General features: G+C 31.6%; 1 protein-coding gene across 2 annotated transcripts; it reads left to right on the top strand.

Moving 5' to 3' along the window:
* The first annotated feature begins 530 nt into the window (after positions 1 to 530).
* Positions 531 to 11,433, top strand: LOC105254140 (transcription elongation regulator 1). 2 transcript variants are annotated; one of them, XM_011262642.3, is made up of 18 exons: positions 531 to 870; positions 1,462 to 1,705; positions 1,809 to 1,898; positions 2,321 to 2,515; positions 2,829 to 3,069; positions 3,232 to 3,450; positions 3,563 to 3,766; positions 4,006 to 4,276; positions 4,357 to 4,589; positions 4,664 to 4,824; positions 5,420 to 5,628; positions 5,701 to 5,851; positions 9,418 to 9,864; positions 9,985 to 10,194; positions 10,278 to 10,544; positions 10,662 to 10,739; positions 10,801 to 11,024; positions 11,147 to 11,433. In XM_011262642.3, exons 1-18 carry the CDS (start codon positions 710 to 712, stop codon positions 11,148 to 11,150), a joined length of 3,609 nt encoding a protein of 1,202 aa, XP_011260944.1. In that variant the 5' UTR covers positions 531 to 709; the 3' UTR covers positions 11,151 to 11,433. The 2 variants fall into 2 exon arrangements, with proteins under 2 accessions (XP_011260944.1, XP_011260943.1); XM_011262641.3 differs by having other exon boundaries at positions 1,450 to 1,705.
* The last annotated feature ends 932 nt before the right edge of the window (positions 11,434 to 12,365 follow it).

Raw genomic sequence — 12,365 nt, 5'->3', positions numbered from 1 at the left:
GAATATTTTTACATGTATGAAGAATATAATATTACAAAATGAAATTTGTATCATTGTCTTTTTATAGTTTGTGAATAATTTATTACCTGTCTCTTGAACGTTTACATAAGATCCTATGTTAAAATCGCAAAATTCAAAAATTAATAACTTTTAAAGGAGCAAGTAAAAAAATTTGAAATAATTCATGACGATTTAGAATGTTATTAAGAATGTTAAATTAAAAATTCACGGCAATCTCATTGATTGTAATATATATATATATATATATATATATATATATATATATTTCCAATACATCCTTAAACAACGTAAAAATTTCTATTTGATTTTGATTCAAAAATAGTTAGGGATCTCCAGCTCTTCGTTGCCCCAGGGCCTCCACATCTTTAAATCCGGCTCTGCTCGAATAAATCGCTCCAAGTCGGGATGCGGTCGGTTTGACGTTTCGGAGTCGCTCCGAGCGCCTCTAGTTACCAAGAATGCCACGGCGGCGCGTCGAGTGGGGATTCGTGTAATCGCGCAGTTGGCAGCAATATGTTTACAGCTTGCATCGCGTAAAATAGTAATAATTTGTTTGCGGCGCGTTTTTTCGTGAGAAACGAGAGCGGCCGTGGAAAGAGCGCGATAGCAGTGATATCGGTAAATGGGCGTGTGAGCTGGACGAGCTATAACGCAGCTGTCCCCGATTCTTTCCGTGTAATCCATCGGAATGGACGCGAGCAGCGAACAGCCGGCCGCGATCGCGGCCGAGCCCGTCGTCTCTAGCAACGAACAGGAGCACAATGACGAAGCCATGGAGGAGACGGAGGAATACAGTTACGAGGGGGACGATTACAGGCATTTTATGCCGCGTGGCCGTGGCGGTTTTCGGTGCGTATGACAGGCTGGCGCATGATTGCGCGGTTGCCGGTTGATTTTCGCGATCACCAGCTCGCGGCACCGCTGAGATTGATGTGCTCTCTTCACCACCCCCCTTTCCCTTCCGTCCGCCCTGCCGCCATCGCTCCACCCCTCTGGTCGCATCACGCGCTCCCTCCGCGTCTCTCCCCCCTGATGTTTTCCCACCGTAATGTTTCTGCTCGATTTAGGACCGATCGCAGCATCTGTTTATTAATATCGTATTCTTTCTCACGAGATCTTGATAAGCAGCATGTCGGGCTTTTATTTTTACTCCAATTTGCGTGGAACGCAATTCCGTATCGTGGAGTTTTTTTTGTGTGAAATTCATGTCATGATTTATTTACAAGAGATATTTTTACAGCGTCTTGTAGAAACATTATGGGGAATGTAGTTGTACTCGAAGTGAGCAGATCAGATTCGTATATTGTTGAATGAAGCTTTTTCGAGAAAGATTCGGAATATACGAGAGATACGTCTGATCTCCCTTCCTCTCTGTGGCATGATATAATGATAAGATATCCTAGTCAAAACATATAAAAATAATTTAAGGGGTCGTGGCAGAGGTGGGTTTGATTTCCCTATGAGGGGCGGTGGGCCTCCAAGGTTTCGAGGAAGAGGATTTGGACCACGTGGACCTATGTTTCGTGGCGCAAATAATGGATTTCCATTTGAGGGCCCACCCAGGCCAAATTGTCCCCCTGCTGGGCCAAGGTTTCGAGGACCGCCGCCATTTGACCCTAGTTGGGGACCTATGGGCCCGCCAAATCTCATGGGACCTCCTAACATGATGGGACCTCCAGGAATGGTAATGCATCACTCGATAATTATAAGTTGAATTGTTATTTAAATCAAACTTATAAGTTATATAAATATAATGGGGATTTTTAAAAATAATTATTTTGATTTAGCCACCGCCACATATGATGAATGGGCCTATTGGTACAGGACCGGGTCCATATGGGCCACCTCCTGGAATGGGACCACCTAACATGAATAGCGTATGTACAAAAATAGCTTTAAAAATATTTATATATTTATAATACATACATTTAATCTTATTTTTATCTGTATTCACTTGTACCTCACTTGTATTAAAGTATTGATGTTTTTTCTAATGTATTTTAATTTGTATAGTATACATTTTTATGTAAATTTATTTATTTATTATTGCAACTTATTTTCTTAAAAAGTAGAGTTATTATCTTATAGCACAATTTATATAATATGTCACAAATTAGATAAATAAAGTAAATCTTAAAATACATATGTGTGCACATGCACATGCATGATAAATCTACATAAAAATTTATATATACACACTTTTGCAAAAATAGAGTTAAATAATAAAAAAATAGATATTTCAAATCAAAATATTCAACACAAAGTTTAAGAATATGTTTTTAAATAATATATATTGTAGATTCCAGGACAGCAACAGCCACCTCAACAACAATCACAGCAGCAAGCAAACATTCCAGGTCTAGATCTCAATGGGGAAGTATGGGTAGAGACAAAAGCTGCTGATGGCAAGTCATATTACTACAATATTCGTACAAGAGATACTACATGGACTAAACCAGAGGGACCAAATGTAAAGGTCATGGTGCAGGATCAGGTAAGTACATATTTATAAGAACTTCTTTTATTAAAGAAGTTGATAGTTATCGATAACAAAGATGCAACAGTAAGCTTAATTATGTCAAAAGTCAAATATTTAAAAATATGTATATGAATATATGTATGAGGAAAAATATTATCCTATTAAATTGTAACTAATATTTTTGTGTTAAATTTTCTCTGCTATTATAAGAATCATAATAAATGTGTGAATATTAGAAAATAAAATTTTATTTTGTTCTTATATGAAATTTAATATTGTAAATTTAATTTAATTAAACAAAAAAAAATTATATTTCATGGTTTTATAGTTAGAGCAGTTAGTACATGGTGCATCGAAACAAGCGACAACACGATCCACTACACCTACTTCGTCAAGTAGTACACCGACTCAAATTAGTGAAAATAGAATTTCTCAAAGCGAACAATCTTCTAGTAATGCAGATGCTATCAATCAGTTAAGTACAGCACCTCCTGGTACTGGGCCACCTCCAACATTGAATGATACATCAGATGTCAATAATCAAACATCTGATACAAATCAATCTAATGGTAATTAATGAGTTTTGGAGAAGATAAACTTTTACTTAATTTTTAAAACATTCTTGATGCTTTATATTTATTTTAGCAATAAAATCTTTTAAATTTAAGTCTGAGAAATACATAAAAATATTTTTGTTAAAAAAAAATTAAAGTCATCGATTAAAATATCAGGTACAGCACCTACAACAGTTACTAACACGCCACCAATAAATACGCCGACTGTAACTACAAACATGATGCAACCGCCGCCAAATATGATACCTATGCAACATAGAATGCCAAATCAGTTTGGTGGTCCGATTGCTACGCAGTTTGGAGCGGCGCCGTTCGGAATGCCACCGCCAGGTTTCCAACCCTTTGGTGGTTATGGGCCACCACAAGCGAATTGGGGTAATAGTCACAAAATAATATATTTAACAAGTATTACATAAAGGAAAAATATTTAAAGATTGTAGTTTAAAATAATGCATCTTTTAAAATAATGCATACTTGCATCTTTCAGGTATGCCACAAATGCCTCATGGTGTAATGGCGCCTCAAGTAGCTGCTGAAGATCCTGCTATACTTGCGCAACTCGATGCTGAATTAGTGGCAACTGCTATGGTTTGGACTGAGCATCGTGCACCAGATGGTAGATTGTACTATTACAATAGTAAAGCAGGAGAGTCAGTATGGGAAAAACCACAACCATTGAAAGATTTGGAAAGTATGTGTAATTTCAATCATCTGTATATTCTGTATATATTTACAGATCTGCATATATTCATAGAGTATATTTTTAATACTGTAATTAGTAAATATGTATATTTATAACTGAATTATTACAATTAATAAGGATTTATAATGTCTGAGCACCTTTTGCATAAAAAATCCTTATAATATAATCTGACATAATTTTGTAACACAAATCTTAAATTTTGATATATTATTAAAATGTTTCATTAGATGCAAAATTGGCATTACGGCAGAAGAATGAGGAAGCAAATGCTATTCCTACGAGTACTGTCGTTGCAACCACTACCGTTACCAATAACAACGCCACGGCTGAACCTAACAAACAAGAGAAGCCACAAGAAAACACTCATGAAACCAAAGATAACACAAAAGACGCGGATAACGCTAAGCCTAAGAAGGAAGAAAGCACCGCAAAGGAACCTGCAAAACCTCAAGACAAGTCTAGACCTATTTCTAGTACACCAGTGCCTGGAACTCCATGGTATGTCTAACTATATTTCATATATATGTATAATATATATTTATATGAAATAAAAAAACATCTATATATTGTATGTGAAGGTGCGTCGTTTGGACGGGAGATGCACGGGTATTTTTCTACAATCCTTCTTCACGGATATCTGTCTGGGAAAGACCGGATGATCTTATTGGTCGTCAAGATGTCGACAAGATGATATCAACTCCACCAGATGCAATCGGTGCTGCGAAACCAACACGCCAATCAGATACTAGTGAGAGCAGTGACGACGAACAACCTACACCAGCAAAAAAAATAAAGCACGACGATAGCAAAAGTATAATTCTTGCTCTAAAATAAGTATAATGCATAATTACATTGATTTTTAATATAAATTTTGTATTATTTTAGGCACACCTATAAAAGAAGAGGAAGAAAAGGAAGAGAAGAAAACCATTGACATCGGTAAGGAAGCTGCGATAGAGGCCGAGGTGAGAGCAGCAAGGGAGAGAGCGATAGTTCCGTTGGAAACCAGAATTAAATCGTTCAGAGATATGCTTGCAGAGAAAGATGTAAATTATAATATATCTTTATTCCTATTATGATACAGGATATTGGAATTTATTTGCATATTTTGGCCAGATTTTGTAATTTATACCCATTGCTTTTTTCGCACTGTTCGTGCATTAGTAACGAGTCTTTAAAAGTCGTGATAAAAAAATCTATATTTTAGCCTCAGAAGCGTCTGTATATAATAAGATAAATGTAATAAGATAATACTTTTCTAATATTCCCAGAATTTTCAAAGTTAAAACTTTTTCTTCGATATTTTATATTTTATTAATAATATAATTTTTCTTTTATTAATTATGTACATATGTGTTCTATAATAATTCAGATATTTGTGATATTTTATTCCAAGTTTTATCAACTCATTCCAAGTTTTTCCAACTCGTACTTATTTGCGTAACTTCTGCGATATTATTAAAAAAATATTATTAAATTTGCGTCTGATTACATATAGATACTCCTAGAAATGTCGCGCATCCTTACGTGTATCCGATGACTTATTGCTAATACGCGTGAGAAAAGTATGAATCACAAAATCTGGCTAAAATGTGCAAGTAAATCCTAGCTCTGTTGTAACACATTATACTGTATCTTTAGGTATCTGCGTTCAGTACTTGGGAAAAAGAACTTCATAAAATAGTGTTCGATCCACGTTACTTACTTCTAACATCAAAGGAAAGGAAACAAGTTTTTGAAAAATATGTGAAGGAGAGAGCGGAAGAAGAAAGGCGAGAGAAGAGGAATAAGATGAAAGAACGGAAAGATCAATTTCAGAAGCTTCTAGAAGAGGCTGGACTTCACGGAAAGTATGTATACATGGAAAACGTATTTTTTAAAATTCTGTTTATCTTATTAATTTTTCTGATGTTATTTTATAGATCGTCGTTTAGTGATTTTGCTCAAAAACACGGAAGAGATGAACGATTTAAGAATGTAGAAAAGATGCGTGAACGAGAAAGCCTTTTCAACGAATATCTCCTGGAAGTACGAAAGAAGGAGAAAGAGGAAAAAACAGCCAAACGAGAACAGGTATTTTCATTTTATTAACATTATTAAATGAGCGCATTGTGGCAATGCAAAAGATTTTCAGGGCATTATAATTAACTTATTAAACTTTTAACATTTAATATGATAAGTAAAATAAACATTCTAGCAACATCCCTTTCTAAGATTCCGTTAAAAATATGTATATATTAACAAATATGGAGAAAAGATTTAGGTACATTTTATAATCTTTTATAAATAGTAATAAATAATTTTGTATTATAATAATATTTAAAAAAGATATCTTATAATTATGTTTCAAATAATTTTAACGATATGTATTTAATTCAGCAAACTTTTATCCATTAAAATTTTTATAATTTTGTAATAAAAATTAAATTTCACATGATATTACACATACCAATTTTCACACATATTGCTTATATGAGTTTAAAGTCTGTTAAGAATTATTTTTTTGCCCTGCTCCAATATAAATTATATAATTAAAGTTATATTTTCTTAAAAATGAGTTATAATTTTATATGAACATATATTTTTACTAAAGTGTACCTAAATTCTTTATTTTAAGAAAAGAGCATCATTATACAAACCATATTTCCTAGTTTTAAATCCTGTCCAATAAACTTTTCCTTCCATTCCAGGCCGATGTCATATATTTATAATAAATTGCTCCATAATTGCTTTACGACGAATACTTGAAGCAGTGTGTAAATGTAGTATATACTACATTTGCGCTAAGTTGCGCATGGGCTAAATATATATTTATTCAGTATCTGCTTCTATGTTTAAAAATAATTACATTATTTTGATTAATTAAATCCAAGAATTTTATCTCCCCTTATCAAGCGAAGTTTTATAATGCGCGATGATATAAAAATCAAATTAAGAATAGATAGAAAGCGTTTTTAACTTTAGATAGAAGAGGATATATTTGATAATATTTAATAAAGTTTATGTTTACAGCGATAATTGATTAATTTCTTTCAGGTTTCATAGGTATGTTATTATTTTGTTCCACTTGTAAGATAATACGAATACCTAAAATTATAATGGCTGAAGAACACATATACCAGGAGATATATATATTTCTCTAATAAGAATTGTCTAATCCAGTAGATTTGCTCGATAGAAATCGAAAAGTTTTGTAGCTCTAAGATGGGAATTGTAGAGAATAAAATCTTAGTATGTCACGGTTCCTTTATATACTTATGTGTTCTGAACTCTCCACTTCAGTCAGGAGGCAGGCAGGACAGGTTCCGTATGTGGAGTGGCTTGGTTCTGAAGCTGGTTGGTGGCATGGATGATGTCATCTACCATTCCCACCTACACTGCGGGTCACTGTTGGCACACCCTCGCGCGCCGCATTCTTTACTCCAAAGCAGAGTCATGACAATGAACGAACTCGGTATTTGTATATTACTCGTAATCCTCGTTTCTTCAAAAAATTAACTTTTCCCCAGAGTCAAAATCAATTTGAGAATTTTCACGTAAATTCATCATTTAATATGGAAGATGAAAAAAAAGGCAAATGCCCGAGGTAGCATTAGTATCTCCACAAAGAACAATTTCTCAGAGTTCAGTTACTTCGATTTGGAAAAAGTCGATTCTCTAATGCTACCACAGAATTTATATTAAATGTATGGACATAAAAACAAATTTATTAATGCAAGAAATTATGTATGTATATATAATTTGCTATTTTATTTTTCAATAATAGTTGTATAGATTGTATAGCATTACTTCTTTCTTTTATTAATATTGTTAAGTAAAAAATTATTTTTTGTATGATGATTAGATTAAATGTAGATGATTAGATTAAATATACATTCATAAAATTTTTTCTATTGTTTTTATGTCAATACATAATATAATAAATTTTATTTACAAAAATATTTTTAAACTTTTATAGACATTTTTGAAATTTTACATATAACTTTCAAAACAAAAATATATATATATATATATTTATATGTATATTACTAAGCCAATTTTAAGATTCTCTCAAAGATTCTTATCAATAATATAAAAAGAAATTATAATTTTATTAAGAGATATATTTTAGAGGATTGCAATAAGTTATAATACAAAATTTTAATATGTAACAATATAAATTAGATTTGGCATCGTTAAAATGAATGCGTTTCTATAAAAATTTGGCTTATAGTCTTGAGGATTTTGACTTGAATATTCACTATTATTGTTCTAAAAGTAATGCAAGGATTTTTACAATAATTTCACTCGGATAAAAAAAGCAAATTTAAACAATTGGCACAAATTTTTTAGTATCTTAAAATTTTTCATAGGATCAGGATCCAAGTAGTGAATATTATGGCAATCTGAAGACGAAGACGTGCCATCGTCTGAATTATCATTAATTTTTTGATTACTATTTATTAAATAATATTATCTAAACATTTCTTTTTAATGCAATAAAAGATTATAGCTATTGCACAAAATATTTCGTTTTAGTCGTTTACAAATTACGCAATGGGAATCGGAAGAAAAGTTATAGAATAATTCTTGGGTTTACGTTGCATAGATTAGACAGTTCAAAACTCTGTCTATTGTATTTAATTTTGCTATTTTATTATAATTTAGAAGTATCGAGGTTTAGGAGAAGGAAGTGTATTTTATTTTGATAATGTAACGTCTTTTTTTTTATATAAAATAGTTTAATAAAAGAATCTCTAGTTACTTTTATAAAAAAAAATATATACGTTTTAAGAAAAAAATAGCATTACAATTTTTGTAAACGATGCGATGTATTATATAAAATACGCGAGACACTGTTTAAATAAAATTATGGATTCTTCGGAAGATATTTTGGAGTCTAGCAATAATAGGAGCAAAAAATAAATTAGATGGAAACTCGTTTCGTAATTTGGACGGCTGCGAGCTTCTAATGTTTTTGGAGTTAATACAATAATAATCATAATGTACTAACCACATTTTTTCGTTTCAGCAAGGACGGCAGTCAAATATGTACTTATCTTACACTTCTAGTCATCATTAAATGCGAATACATCATGTAGATATAATGAACATGGTTTTTCTGAAAAATTAAAATTTAAATCAATTGAGTCATTTTTTGAATTATATAATGTGTACATAGGATTAATACTATATATATTTAATGATGACTGGTTACATAATACATGATAATCATTTTTACAGGAATAATAAGTCCATAATTTTTTTCAGCCACAATGAACCAGTTTAGTACATTAAAATAAAAAAAAATCCGACAAAAAATAGAGCCCTTAACGTTGTGATACTTCCTGATAGAAATGAACATGAATGACTATTTCTTCTCTACCCCTAATGAAATATAGTTTGAAAATCAATTAAAAAAAGGTTTGCAAGTTGAAATAGTTTGATCCACATTACAAGTCATTATATTATAAATGTTTATAAAAGTGATTGTAATGTGGTTGAGCGTGTAATAATTGATTGGAAATACTATTAAAGCGTGCATGATATAAGAGAGCCAAGAAAATCTGATCTTAAAACCAAAAGAATTGTATAATAGTACATAAGCAAACAGTAATTATTTTTCAGCGATGAAAACTCTTATGTTAAATGCGTTTCAGGTGAAAAAGGAATTCTTTGCAATGCTACGTGAACACAAAGACATCGACAGGCATTCGCATTGGAGCGATTGTAAGAAAAAATTGGAATCGGATTGGAGATACAGAGTCGTAGAGTCGGCGACTACGCGGGAAGATTGGTTTAGAGATTATGTTCGCATACTGAAGGATGAGCGGAAAAAGGAGAAGGAGAAAGACAAAGACCATCGACACAGAGAAAAAGATCACAAGATGGAGAAGAAGGATAGAGATCGTAAAGATTCAGACAGAGTTAAAGAGGCGAAATCTAATAAGGACAGAACAGATAAAGATAATACGAAGGAAAAGAAGCAACGGAAGAGTGAAGTTCCTGCGGAGGAAAATGGAAAGGAGAAGAAGGAGATGGTGATAGAGAAAGAAAGCGGGGAAATCGAAGAAAGTGATGACAAAAGTGTAAAAAAAGAAAATGATGTAAGAATAATTAACAATAACAATATTGCCTTTTCTTTTACACTATTTATTTTTTTATATTTTCAGCACTTTTGCAGTTTTTTCATTTTTTTATAAAATAAATTTTGTGTTATTGTTCAGAAGGAAGATGGAGATGATCATTCCGATTCAGAGGAAGATCGGGAGAAACAAAAAAGAGAACGTGAAAGACGAGCAGAAGCTAGTCTTCGAGAGAGAGAAAGAGAAGTACAAAGAACTCTTGCTACGCATCTTCGCGATAGGGATAAAGAAAGACAGCATCATCGTCACACAGAGGCGGTTCAACACTTTAGTGCTCTTCTCGCTGATTTGGTATTATTTTCAGTTGCATAATATTTTTGATACGAATTATCGATACTTTTGATCATAATATTTTGAATATTTATCTGAATTAGGTGAGAAACGGTGATCTGGCATGGAGAGAAGCAAAACGACAACTTAGAAAGGATCATAGGTGGGAGCTTGCTGAAAGTTTAGATCGCGAGGAAAAAGAACGACTGTTTAATGAACACATCGAGCAATTAGGTCGCAAAAAACGCGACAAATTTCGGGAGTTGCTTGATGAAGTAGGCGCATCGACTGAATTAACAGCATCCTGGAAGGATATTAAAAAATTGTTGAAGGATGATCCTAGATACTTGAAATTTTCTTCCAGTGATCGGGTACGTAATAATCGTCAATATAACTGTAAAAAGTAAATATTGATTTAAAATTTTCATTATTACTTATCATCAATTCATTATTATATTTCGTATGTACATACATTTTTTGCTTTTCAGAAATGCGAGAAGGAGTTTAAAGAATATATTAAGGACAAACTTGTTGCTGCCAAAGCCGATTTTAGAGAGCTTTTACAGGTGAGTTTATATATATATTTTTTTTTCAATATAGTTTTTGCTAAAAAAATATGATTTTCAGGAAACAAAACTAATTACTGATAAAACGTACAAAAAAGTTCAAGAAAATAGTTCGCACCTACCAGAAATCGAGGAAATTCTCAGAAAGGATCGAAGATTTCTTGTACTTGAAGCTGCCTCCAATGAACGGAGTCGTTTATTAATGGGTTATCTAGAAGAGTTAGCACGCAGAGGTCCTCCACCACCTCCTACTGCTTCAGAACCATCAAGAAGACCAACTACAAAGTAAATATTAATGTATAAGAAGAAAGAGATATTGTAAATTTTTACATTTTGTCTTCTTGATAGATAAAATGTAAATGTCTTCCAGACCATATATTTAACATATATATTTGCCTTTCTTTCAGTTGAAGAATGGTCTACATCGAAGTATGATGTTACAGTAACACAAGCATGAATGAATTTATAGGTATAGTTAAATTGAACTACTTTACACAAGATTTTATTGCCTGTATAGGATTCAATAAAATTAATGAATGCCAATTCTATATAATTAAAACTGTATTACATTGTGAGATACTAATGTAAGCACATATATATTATTGTTGAACAATATTAAATAAGACTTCACTGAAAATGAATGTCGGTGATACTATGTAACATAATTATCTTGCATAACAATGCAGTGAATGGATTCTCTATATACTTATCTAAGATTTTATGTTTAATAATATAAGTTCAAGCTACAAAAAAATTGAAACATGAAGAACATTGGATAAAAAAAACGCACTGATTTTCTAATAATAAAAATGATAGTTATTGTAAAATTATTAAAAAATATTACTATTTTATCATTAAACAAATTATGGTCATTCCAACAATCCTTTGTGATTTTCTCGATTATCCTTCAATTTTCAAATTGTTATAATCTTTAATATAAGATGTTCCTTAATATACTTTTTTGTTATGGTAAAGATAAAGTATTAATAAAATAAATTTTAAGTCTGCAATTCAACAACTAAAGGAGGAAGAGAATCAGTGAGTCAAATTTATTCTGTTCTTTTATAAAATCATGTAATCAGTCGATAATAAGGGTTTTATTTCAATGTATCCTAAAAATTTGTATTATATTGTTTTTTGTTAAATAATTTTTTTATTGATTGCTAATATAACATTTTTAAGAAAATTTACTAATATTTATAATTTATTGTAGGAAATAACGTACACTTTGATCATGGGATGATAATGATTTCGTTCACTTTAGTTCTTGCAATGTGTCCTAGATGTAGAGACTGAATGATCATATATATTATCATTCTTTTGATATATATAGCTTCGACGATCGCATAATAAATCTCAGTGATTTCAATGCTGGATTGAATATTAAATTCTAATATCGAAGAATTCAATGCTGGATATATAAAATAGTGATTGATATATAAAATAGCGAATGATAGAAATTATACAATCATTGATATTTTAATCATGTGTCACGACATTGATGGAAAATAACTGAAAAAGTAAGACTAATACATATTTTTACAATTAAGATATAATGATATTTCTCTGATGTATAAATAGAGCGGGTTAAACTGAATAGAAAAGTTCTTTACCATTTTGCGATTT

Source organism: Camponotus floridanus, unplaced genomic scaffold, assembly GCF_003227725.1.
Source record: "Camponotus floridanus strain SB8 unplaced genomic scaffold, Cflo_v7.5 scaffold71, whole genome shotgun sequence".
Taxonomy (NCBI): domain Eukaryota; kingdom Metazoa; phylum Arthropoda; class Insecta; order Hymenoptera; family Formicidae; genus Camponotus; species Camponotus floridanus.
Note: the sequence above shows the minus strand (reverse complement) of the source record. Positions and strands in the feature narration are given on the sequence as shown.